At 32.6% G+C, this 12,232-nt stretch overlaps 3 protein-coding genes across 3 annotated transcripts; 1 reads left to right on the plus strand and 2 right to left on the minus strand.

The window, feature by feature from the left end:
* Positions 1 to 529: 529 nt before the first annotated feature.
* LOC121223191 (uncharacterized) lies at positions 530 to 2,687 on the minus strand. The gene is made up of 4 exons (XM_041104309.1): positions 2,683 to 2,687; positions 2,381 to 2,579; positions 2,189 to 2,320; positions 530 to 818 (listed from the first exon to the last, which is right to left on the minus strand). Exons 1-4 carry the CDS (start codon positions 2,685 to 2,687, stop codon positions 765 to 767), a joined length of 390 nt encoding a protein of 129 aa, XP_040960243.1. The 3' UTR covers positions 530 to 764.
* A 1,861-nt stretch (positions 2,688 to 4,548) lies between these two features.
* On the plus strand, positions 4,549 to 7,995 carry LOC107911388 (protein DETOXIFICATION 24). Its single transcript, XM_016839227.2, has 9 exons — positions 4,549 to 4,803; positions 5,007 to 5,262; positions 6,016 to 6,557; positions 6,682 to 6,768; positions 6,877 to 6,933; positions 7,036 to 7,274; positions 7,350 to 7,468; positions 7,601 to 7,687; positions 7,794 to 7,995. Exons 2-9 carry the CDS (start codon positions 5,023 to 5,025, stop codon positions 7,872 to 7,874), a joined length of 1,452 nt encoding a protein of 483 aa, XP_016694716.1. The 5' UTR covers positions 4,549 to 4,803; positions 5,007 to 5,022; the 3' UTR covers positions 7,875 to 7,995.
* A 1,214-nt stretch (positions 7,996 to 9,209) lies between these two features.
* LOC121223192 (uncharacterized) lies at positions 9,210 to 10,675 on the minus strand. The gene is made up of 3 exons (XM_041104310.1): positions 10,540 to 10,675; positions 10,106 to 10,485; positions 9,210 to 10,016 (listed from the first exon to the last, which is right to left on the minus strand). Exons 1-3 carry the CDS (start codon positions 10,673 to 10,675, stop codon positions 9,210 to 9,212), a joined length of 1,323 nt encoding a protein of 440 aa, XP_040960244.1.
* Between the last annotated feature and the right edge of the window lie 1,557 nt (positions 10,676 to 12,232).

Consider the following 12,232-nt stretch of genomic DNA (forward strand, 5'->3'; position numbering starts at 1 on the left):
AATGGGAGACAAGAGATCTCAAATTGATCAATTACCGAAAATTAGTTCTGAAATTAATTAAGGAGTTTGATGACATCACCTTTTGTTACCTCCCGCGAGATGAGAACCAGATGGTCGACGTCTTGTCTACATTAGCTTCTATGATTAGAGTAAATAAACAAAAGGATGTGAAGCCTATCCAAATGAGCATTTATGAGGCTCCAGCCCATTTTTACAACATCAAAAAAGAAGAGGAAAAAGATGATCACCCTTGGTATGACAATATATTACGATATGTGAGAAATTGTGAATATCCAGACCAAGCAACTGAGAATGATAAGAGGACGTTGAGAAGACTAGCCAGTGACTATGTCTTGGAGGGGAAGATCCTATACAAAAGAAGGAATGATCAAATACTATTAATATGTGTGGACGCTGTTGAGGCTAAAAAAATCTTGGAAGAAGACCATGAAAGCGTCTGCGGAACACACGCTAATGTTTCACAATGGCCAGGCAAATCATGATATTTGGATATTATTGGTCCACCATGTGAAAGCAATGATGCATCCAATTAAATAGATCAATTCAGTCCCTATCCTATAAAAAGAATCAAATAATCCATTTTCCAATTTGGCCATATTTTGATTCTTTTTAATACGATAGGAACTAACTTGGTCCCTTAAATGTTATGTGATGAAAACAGCACCTATTTTATATTGATTTATTGAAGGTAACCATTAATTACAACAACAGAATCCTCTGGCAAAGCGATTGAAGCAAAATCTTCAATCAATTATTTCTTTGATCCAAATCCATACATTAGAATACCAAAACCACATCTGCAAATAAATAAAAGCAAAACATACACACAATAAGTACTGGAAAATTAAGCCAATACTAACTTTCAAGGTAACTCTTTGGAATAAAAATAAATAAGTAAAGGTCTAATTATGAATTTTTCCCCTTAATTTGCAAAACCTGATAAGTTAGTCCAATTGGATAACATTAGCAAACCTTACTGTTAAATTACTAGCTTGAATATCAACACTTCAATATTTAATATGTAAGGAATTGTCAAAAATCAACATTTCAATAATTTATATGCAAGAAATTAACAAAAATCAATCTTACAACAGTTTATGTGAAACAAATTAGCAAAAATCAACTATTCATAGTTCATATATTTACCGGCAATAGGGCTAAATCTTCAATTTCTATAACGATTTATATGCAACAAATTAGCAAAAATCAATGGTTCAAGTTCATGTATTTACGAAAAATCAGACTAATTTTTCAATATTTATAACAACTTATATGCAACAAATTAGCAAAAATAAATGGTTCAAGTTCATGCATTTACCAATAACCAGACTAAATTTTCAATTTTTATAACAACTTATGTGCAACAAATTAGAAAAAATCAACAGTTCAAGTTCATGCATTCACCAACAATCAGACCAAATTTTCAAATTTCATAAAGTAGAAGGATCAAATTCTAACAAATTAAAGCAATAGACCAACTTCCCGCACTTTTCATTTGCAACAAATTATATGCAACAAATTAGCAAAAATCAACTGTTTAGGTGCATGTATTCACCAAAAACCGGACCAATTTTTCAACTTTTGTGAAGTAAGAGTTCAAATTCTATCAAATTAAAGTTTCCAATGAAATTCAGAATTAGACCATTAAGTAAATGAGAGTTTTAAACAACCTCATATCAAAACCCCATTTTGGGTAACATTAGTAGAACATTTCAATATTTAATATGTAAGGAGATATAAAAAAAATCATCATTTCAACAATTTACATGCAAAAAATTAGCAAAAATTAACAGTTCAAGTTCATGTATAATGTATTTACCAAAAACTGGATCAACTTGTCAATTTTTATAACATTGTAAATGCAACAAATTAGCACAAATTAACAATTCAAGTTCATATATTCACCAAAAACCAGACAAATCAAAGTTTCCAATGAAATTCAAAATTACGCCATTAATAAATAAGAGTTTTAAATTACCTGAGATCAAAAACCCATTTTGGGTATGAACTTTTGTAACTATTTATTAAAACTGCAACGTCGTTTTGATGCTTTGGTTCAATATTAGCTGAAGCTTCTCTAAGTTCCAGCAATTTTAAAATAACAAAATTTAAAAGAATAAAAAAACAAAAGCTTTTTTCGAGATGGGGATTCAATGAGACAAAATACCTGTTCGTCAACGACGTTGATACCACTGAGTTTACGAGCAGATTTCTTCCCAGAACTGCCCATTTCTTTTGCTAAGAAATAGTTTCTTGAGAATCCAAATTTCTCTTCCTTCGCCACGTTAAAATCCATTTTCTGAAGATTATTCGTTCAAACAAAAAATATTTGCAAAGATAATCGAAAATGAATTTGTACCTTTTGAGGAGATGCAGATTGTGGTGGCGTGGGATATCCGTAAGGTCTCCATGAATTTGTACCTTTTGAGGAGATGCAGAGGGCGGCCGATTTGGGGAAATTTGGGGGGAAAATAAAGGGAATCGAGATATGGGAGAAATGGTTTGGGAAAAATAAAATGAGGAAAAAAGAAGAAGAGATTTCTAGGGATAGGGGGAATCTATTTTGGGAAAAAGAAGGGGAAAAAAATTTTGGGATAAAAAAAATATAAACACAAAACGACGTCGTTTTGCAAAAATATTAGTGGCGTTTGGAACAAAAACGCCATTATTTCTTACCTTTTGCAGTGTTTTTTCATAAACACCGTTAACACTGTACTTTTTTACAATTTTTATATTAAATTATTGTATCTTTCATATAAATTTTAAATAAATAATTTTTTAAATTTTAAGTAATATTTAAGAGAATTAGATAAAATTATAATTTTTAGTTTTTGTATTTCATTTTTATTTGTTATAATTTGGTCCTATCCAAAATAGATAGTTACTTATCCATATCAATCTGTTATTTTTTTATTTATTTATCAATGTTTTTTTTATAATCTAATATTTAAATATATCAAATGGTTTAGATTAAATATTTTTAAATATAAAAGCATTAATTGATTGTATAAAATTTCATCATTTAACAAATCTCAAGTAAACCTTAAATCCTAAATCATTTAATATATATAAAGTTCATCTATTATCTCTTAAATAATTTAAACTATAATCATAATGTTAATATAATAAAATTAATATTATCTCTTTTACAATTATATAAGAAATTATTTAATATATAAATTAAAAAACACTAATTAATCTAAACCCTAAACCCCTAACCCCTATCCTCTAAACCCTAAATCATAAACCCCTAGCCCTTAAGTACCCCTATACCTTAAACCCCAACCCTTAAACCATAAACCATAATCCCTAAACTCATAATCCATAAACCTTAAGATAATAACTCCTAAACCTTAAATCCTAAACTATAATGATAATTAATTTAATATTTTAAAATTAATACTATCTCTTTTATGATTATATAATAAATTATTTAATATATAAATTAAAAAACAATCAGTAATGTACCCAAAAAACTTTAAAATTATTTTAAATAATAGTATTTTAATTTTTTTATTTTTAACAAATATTTTTCTATATTTTTTATTTCAAATTACTTCTATGTGTCATTATTTTTTTCTGAAAATTTTAAATATTCAATTAAAAATAAATTGAATTTTAAATAATATAAATAAACCAATTAAATAATAAATAGACAGATAAAATATTTTTTGCGGCGCTTTTTCAAAAACGCCGCTAAAGCATTAGCGGCGGCTTTTCAAAAACGCCACTAAATCCCCGAGTATTAGCGGCACTTTTCTAAAAACGCCGCTAAAGCCCCAAAAGGTAACGACCAGTTTAGGTCTTTTGCGGCAATTTTTTAGAAAAATGCCGCTAATGCTCATTTTCAGCGGCGTGTTCCAAAAATCGCCGCAAATGCTCGATCTTTAGCGACGTTTTCCATAAAGCGCCACTATTGCTCGATTTTTAGCGGCATTTTTTATCCAAACGCCGCTAAAAACCTATTTTACTAGTGAGATTTTGTAATGCGATAGAGAGTTTGATAAGTGTTTTTTTTCCATCAACATACTTTTTCATAACATATCTTTTTGAAGAGTCTTAATTATTCACAATTCAAAAAAATTAATCAATTGGATTTAACTTTAAATAAATTATTAAATAATTAAATAATATATACCAATACCTAATACATGAATTCTTACAGCAGTATGTCTTTGGTAAGAAACATGGGTGGATTAATGCAACAGCAATGACAGATTTAGATAACACATACTAACCGTGAGTGAAACTTTACAGCAGACTACATGGTGGAGTTGACAGTACTTGATGAAGAACCCAAGTTGGTCCCCTGCTGGTATTTGGAATATTCTAATTAGTTACAGATCGTACAAATCATTAATATATATTACAATCCAACAATGAAAGAGAAAATAAAACAATTACTTTGTTTAACATTTCGTACATGCATTAATTATACAAATGAAGGTGTTGCAAATATTTGGACATATTACCTTATTCTTGTATTCCTTTCCTTCACTGGTCCCGGATGGATTCCCTCTACCTACACTATCTTGTTTCTCATATTAAAATTTGGTCACCCTCTACCTACTAGAGAATGTAGCTCCTTGCTCCAATTTTATATGGTCTCAAAATCTTATACTGCTTCTGCTATCCCCAATGAACTCCCTTCCTTTCCATTTATCAACTCTGCAACTCTAGGCTAACAGCTTCTACAATTCAACTGCTGCCTTGGCTAAAAGAAAGTTTCCCTCCCTCTATTTTAGTTCATGTATTTACTCGCATAGCTTGCATATTTTGAGGGTAATAAGACTGAATATGTATTGTGTTTTAGGAAGACATAATTCAATCTGTCTCTTGCTTGCTTTTTTGGTCACAGCTACATATATACATGTTGATATTACCTGTTTATCAAATTACTCCATTATAATTTACGATGAATGTTTCTCATTTTCATAGACAACCTTTAACCAAAGTACTGAATTGGTTTTGTTGTCATTTTGCAGAAAGGCATAGATATTTATGGATGACAAGGAGGTGGAGGAGAGGTTTGTCGCAAAAAAAGATGATGATTTGCAAACAAGAGTTTGGGTTGAATCAAAGACGATATGGAGAATCGCATTCCCATCAATATTGTCAAGGGTAACTTCATTTGGAATGGTGGTGGTCACACAGTCATTTCTTGGTCACATTGGTGAGGTTGAGCTTGCCATATATGCACTCATACAAAGCATTCTTGTCAGGTTCATGTATGGGATACTGGTAACATTTCCTTTTATTTCTTCATTTTATGTTTAGCTTGTGTTTCCTAATATCAAGTAAGAACTAGGACCATTTACTTTCATTAAATTGAACATGGATAAAGTATTTGCTTACAAAAATAAATTATATTTTTTCTTTAAAATTTTCATAGGCATGATGTTTAAATAGAGATATGTTGTGACATATGATCCTCTAAATATATGCTTTTTTTTAAAATGACTATATTTATATTAAATATGACACTCACCCGAAGTTCAAATAACATAAGTATGGTCAAATTAAATAACATATTTGGACACTAAACTCTAGAATTAATTGAAATCAATTTATGTAAATAAATTATAATATTCACCAAGATCAATATTAATCCTCTTTATTTATTCTCTTTTGTTTTGTTTGGTTATCTAGTATATTAATTCAAATAAAAGTTTAATTATTACATCATTATTAAAATATTTTTTCATAACATAAAAGAATAATATAAATTTATACTTAAATTTGAAAGATGATAATTTTAGTAAAAAATAATATATCTACACCTATAAGTGTTGGATAGAATGGTAAAAAGAGTGAACGTAAGTTCGAACCTTGAGAGATCACGTTGTTAAAAGGATACGTGGAATGTAAAAAAAAATCTTTAAAATTCTTTCTATCTTACTAAAGATTACCAAATAAAATTAGTTTATTACTAAAATAATAATATTTCCACCAAACCTAGCATTTATGTTTATAATTATTATCCATGAATGGAAGATTGGCATGTCGAGTGCAACCGAAACTCTATGTGGGCAAGCGTTCGGGGCAGGGCATCACCACATGATGGGGATTTACCTGCAACGGTCATGGATCGTTGACGGCATTACAGCAACAATATTGGCACCTGTCTTCATTTTCGCAACACCAATCCTTCGGCTTCTCGGCCAGGAGGAGGAGCTCGCGGTTGCAGCGGGGCCAATCTCTCTATGGTTCATTCCAATGATCTATAGCTTCGTGGTCTCCATGACTATCTCAATGTTCTTACAAGCACAGCTCAAGAATTTGATCGTGGGATGGCTATCGATGGCATTATTCGTGGTTCATGTGTCTTTGTCGTGGATATTCGTGAACAAGTTCAAGTGGGGCGTGAATGGCGCAATGGCAGCCATGAATATGTCAGGTTGGATAATGGTTGTGGGGCAACTGGTCTATGTGTTTGGTGGATGGTGTCCTAATACATGGAGAGGATTCTCTAAAGCTGCTTTCTTTGATCTATTGCCTGTTGTGAAGCTCTCCATATCCTCTGGTGTCATGATTTGGTAATAGATTCCTAAATTGCTTGCTTTTTATCTATTTTAGACTCTACATTAATTTCCATAGCTATTATAATTAATAAATTTACATGCATCATTATTGTAATTCATTTAAATCCACTTGGAATAGCTTGGAACTATGGTATTATTCCATCCTCGTCTTAATGGCTGGATACATGAAAAATGCCACCGTCGCCATTGCTGCTTTCTCCATCTGGTAATTAAGATCAGGTCAATTTCCCTTTTTTAAAGCAATTAATTCACAATCTTTGCTCTATTTGTGTACATCAATTTACTAAAATTACTTGCTTTACATCTACCGCAGCCTGAATATCAATGCATGGGAATTTATGGTCTGCCTAGGCTTCCTAGTTGCAGCATGGTATTGTATACAAATCATAATCTCATTTTTTTTTTCTAAAGCAATCTCTTAAAAGATGATTCTATGAACCAATTAAATTAAATTCGATTTTTTTCCGGCTAGTGTTCGAGTGTCGAATGAACTGGGGAGAGGAAATGCAAAGGCAGTGAAATTTGCAATAAAAACAATTCTTGGAACGTCAACAAGTATAGGAATTGCGCTGTGGATATTATGTATGGTATTCAGAAATCAAATATCATACTTGTTTTCCAGTGATGAAGAAGTTGCAGAAACAGTGTCAAGTCTCTCAATTTTTTTTGCTTTCGCAATTTTACTCAACAGTGTTCAGCCTGTACTCTCAGGTATATGCTTATATTCATTTTATGTAAATTAATTGTACATGAATGTTTAAATATTAAGGTATATACTGTATACAGGTATCGCCACAGGGGCTGGTTTGCAAAGCATAGTAGCATATGTGAACTTGGGATGCTATTATATAATAGGAATACCAATGGGAATTTTGGTTGGATATATAGCAGATCTTCAAGTTAAGGTAATAGAAGAAAATCCCACATAGGGTGTGATCTGTTGATATGGATTGAGTTATCCAAACTAAAACTGGTTTGGGCTTCAAATAAAAATTTTGTTTTATTTTGGTCATATTTAATTTGGTAATTTGATGTAGGGACTGTGGATTGGATTAATGAGTGGGGTGCTAATGCAATCGCTTATTCTTGGTTGGTTTGTATGGAAAACAGATTGGGATGAGCAGGTACAGTTAAATAATAATAATAAAGAAAAAACACCCCATTGTTTGATTTTATTTTTAAAATAAAATGTTGGGTTAATGTTTAAAGGAAATAGAGTTGTTGTGGCAGGTAAGAAAAGCATCTGAACGTCTCAACCGATGGTTATTGAAACCGCCAGAGGAAGATAATGAGAGTCCATTTGATGCTTGAAACAAAATGAATATATATTACAATGGTTACATTATGTTATTATTACTACTTGTATTTTGTAAAAATTGTAGATTTAGTTTTTGTTCTTTAATTTTATCAATTTTAGTTTTTGTGGTTTTTAAAAAATTGATCAATTTTAGTTTTTATATTTTTTAAATTTTGAAATTTTAGTCCTGATCCAAAACGTATAGTTAAATCGATTTGGTTCAGTTTAATTACTAGTTATGTGTTAAATCGATTTGGTTAAGTTTAATTACTAGTTATGTACTATGTGTATAATTATAAATTTAGTCCATATTTTTTAATTGGATTTTATACTTTTTAAATTTTAAAATTTCAATCTTGACCCAAATAATAATTGTTAATCCATTAACAGAATTTTTAATAAGTAATATGTGGAAATAATAAGCTGACATGACGTTGCACATAATTATGTTTGTCACATCAAAATTTGAAAATAGCATAACTTAACTGAATGAATTTAATAGTTATTGTTTGATGAGGATTGAAATTTTAAAATTTGAGAAGTACAAGAACTAAAGATGACCAAATTAAAATGCAGGGACTAAATCTAAAACCTACACAATGTATAGGTACCAATAGAAGAATTTAACCATTGTAATATATGGGGAGGCTGTCCTCTACCTATGAATGTGAATGTCCTCCGTCTCTACGATTGACCATTGAACACAGAATCATTTCTGGCAACAAATTTAAGTCGGAAAATTTACTTGAAATTAAGAAGATTATATGTATATAAACATATATATATATGGAAAAGGCAAAATTAGTGGAAAATGCGATTTTTTTTATAGGCCATTAAAAGTATGTCATAAACACTTTACATCAAATGTGTTTTTCTTTAACAATTCAATATTTTTAATCGCATTTTATACTAAACATGTTTTTCTTTAATAATTTTTTTTTAATTCGAACTAGGCCTTTTATCAACAAACAAAGCAAACAAATTCGAAACAACAAACCCAAACAAAACACACGGGCCAAGCCCAAAACAAAGAAAACAAAACAGAAAAACCCAGTTTGAGCAGCTCCCAGCCAAAAAAAGAAAGGCATTCCAAATCCCAGGAGCTATCAACAAAACAAGCTATGGCCCTTAGCAACCAAAGCCATGTGAAACGGCGCCAAGCTCGCCAAATAGCTAGAGTAGAGAACAAGAGGTGACCAACATCAACAGCGGCTAATCACGAACAACCCCTACGATGCCTAGATCAACAGATCCCCCGGAAGCCAACCGACCCGCAACCGAAACAGTGAACCCCATTAGCATCCCCTTGCCAAAGACCCATCTAAAGAACAAGATATGTACAAACCGCCTTAGTCGTCATTCTCGTTCAAATCGATATCCCGTCGATCCCATTCCACCGTGAGAGAAGCAAAACTAGGGATGACACCGCTCAGAAAAGAAGAACCACCACTACACAGCCTCGTCGTAGCCAGCAAATGAACTATGGTATTACCCTCGCGAGGAATATGAGCAAACAAACAATGGTGAAAGGAAGAAACCATCGCTTTCACATCCCAAATGGAAGCCTCGATGGCTGAGACGTTGTGTAGAGGAAAGCAGGCCCTGCGAATAACACTAAGTGAATCCCCCTCAAAAATCACCTTATGCAGGCTGAGATCTACAGCTAAACGAACGACATGAGAACATGTCAAAGCCTCCGTAGCAAAAGCCATAGGAACATGCGCGGTAAGCACTAAATGGGATCCGAGAACTCTGCCCAAATTGTCCCTAATAACTATTCCTGTGCATGACAACATGGAACTCGTACTGAAGGCAGCATCAAAAATCACTTTTAGCATAGTGCCTTCCGGAGGCCGCCAACGCTCAACCCCAATAAGGCGACCAGGTAACCTCTCTTGCACCACATCCAGTTTCCTAAGATAGCATATGACCTTGCGAACAATATCCTGCACTTGAACAATAGCATTTGGATGTACATGCTGATTTCGAGCATGCCAAATATACCAAAGTGCACACACAATTTGCCTAAAAACAGTAGGCTTAGAGACAACCAAAACAATATCCTGCACTTGAACAATAGCATTTGGATGTACAAGCTGATTCCGAGCATGCCAAATATACCAAAGTGCACACACAATTTGCCTAAAAACAGTAGGCTTAGAAACAACCAAAAGAAAAAAAAACAGTCTTGGAATGATATTCCAACGAAATCAATTGGCCATGTGATTTGCAGGTCGTCCCAAACCCCAGCAACTGAAGGGCAGTCACGGAAGATGTGCTCTGTTGTTTCAGGCAAAACGAGGCATCGGGGACATAAAACAGAAGGTTGTAAATGTTGGTTGTATAAATTGTAGTGATTAAGGATGTAATAATCGAAAATACACCAGGCTGTACTTTTCATTTTTCCTAGTAGTTGTAGTTTCCATAACTTCTTGTAAACAAGCCTATAAGAGTCGGTTGTAATAGTAGAGTCCGAAGCCTGAAGAAGACGGTATCCACTCCTTACCGAGTACACCCCCGAGCCTTCCTCCCCCCACACCAACAAATCATCATGAGCTTCCCAAGCAAGGGGAATGCAGAGAACCATATTCGCAACAATGGATCCTAGTACATCGGTAAGCAGGCCTGGAATCCAAACATCGTCTCACACTCGAACAAATGCATTATAGTTTGATTAACCCCTTGGTGTTGCAAATGGCACTTTGGCAGGCCTGGAATCCAAACATCGTCCCACACTCGAACACAATAGCCCATACCCACAAGCCAACTCACCCCCGAGTGAAGCAAGCCCTTCGCAGCCCAAATGCTCTTCCATGGGTAAGAATGGTAAGTCCCTAAATTAGCGTGCAGAAAATCCCACCGCGTGTAATATTTTTCTTTAACAACACGCACAAATAAAGATTTAGGATAATTAATCAAACGCTAGCCTTGTTTCGCCAGTAGAGCGACATTGAATTTTGCCAAGTTCCGAAAACCCAAACCACCAGAATCTTTCGTCTTACATAACTCAACCCAAGCACACCAATGAATAACACCCCGACCATCGTGATGCTTCCACCAAAATCAGCTAATGACACCCTATTATTTGGCACAAAAAAAACACGTAGTAAAAAGCAAGACATAGCAAAATGCTTCATATTTTTATTTCATTTTGCAAAACTACTTCATTTGTATCCTCATTAGCTTTATACCTTTAGATATTTGGACTGCTGGTCCAAAAACTTCACGAATTTAATTGTACTTGAGTTGCGTCTTTCTATTTTGACCAATTTATTTCATATTTATATTTCTTAATATATTTATTCAAGATTCTTCTTTTATTTCATTAATAATATTGCATGCAAAATTATTGTCGACCATTTTTATTATTCGGTTCCACCTTTTCTCGAATTGACATAACTTATCGAGATTTCTTATTTTCATTGCTTTAATATTCAGTTTTAGGTACCAGAATCTCTTCTTGAGTTTTACTTATTAGTTATGTTTTGGGTCTCTTCTGGAGCTCTCGCTTCCACTACATAACCACCTAGAAGAATTATCTTCTTTTTTTGAGAATTTTCATATTTGGAACTTGTAATGAGTTATCCTTGTTGAACTTCTTATTCAAATTACCTTTCTCCCAACTTATTACAAGTTATTATTTCTCTCTTCCTAATGTCGGGAAAACTATCAAGTCAAAATAGTAATCACAAATCATATCATAATTGAATCTCGAAAACATTTAAAACATATAATAATACAAGGAGACTCGCAATTAATATATATTCCCAGCTTTCTTTGAGTATTCACTCATCTTTTGTTGCGGTGGAGCAACTGGAACATATATGTACATAAAAAAAATTCAAAGATGAGAAATATTTAGCTTTTGACCAAAAATCAATTGTAATGTGGAGTATTTATAACTTATTAACTTGATGCGTACAATACGTAAATTAACATAATCTCATGTTGAAATAGTAAGTTTAGTTCTCATAAGTAATGGTTTAGATATTAATTAGAGGCGTTCAATTAATAATTTCTCTAAACCACTATGCGCATAAATAACAAGCTTTTACAAAAGTTTTTCGAACTCAATCAATAAAAGACTGAGATATAAACTCATCAACTTTAACAAGATAAATTGTCTTAATTGCATAGTTTGAATTTAATTATTTAAACAAGCAATCTTGCAAACGACATGTTGCAAATTGATAACACATATGAGAGTATTTTGTAGATGCATATACCAAAATCATATAATATCAAAACCATCTATATGGTGGATGAATGGACCCATATTCATTTTAGGAATGCAAGACATTAAATATCAACTTTAGCTAGTGAGTTTCTAATAAGCAATTTTCATTGAGACCAAGTAACAAATGAGAATTTT

This window comes from Gossypium hirsutum, chromosome D11, assembly GCF_007990345.1.
Source record: "Gossypium hirsutum isolate 1008001.06 chromosome D11, Gossypium_hirsutum_v2.1, whole genome shotgun sequence".
Lineage (NCBI taxonomy): Eukaryota > Viridiplantae > Streptophyta > Magnoliopsida > Malvales > Malvaceae > Gossypium > Gossypium hirsutum.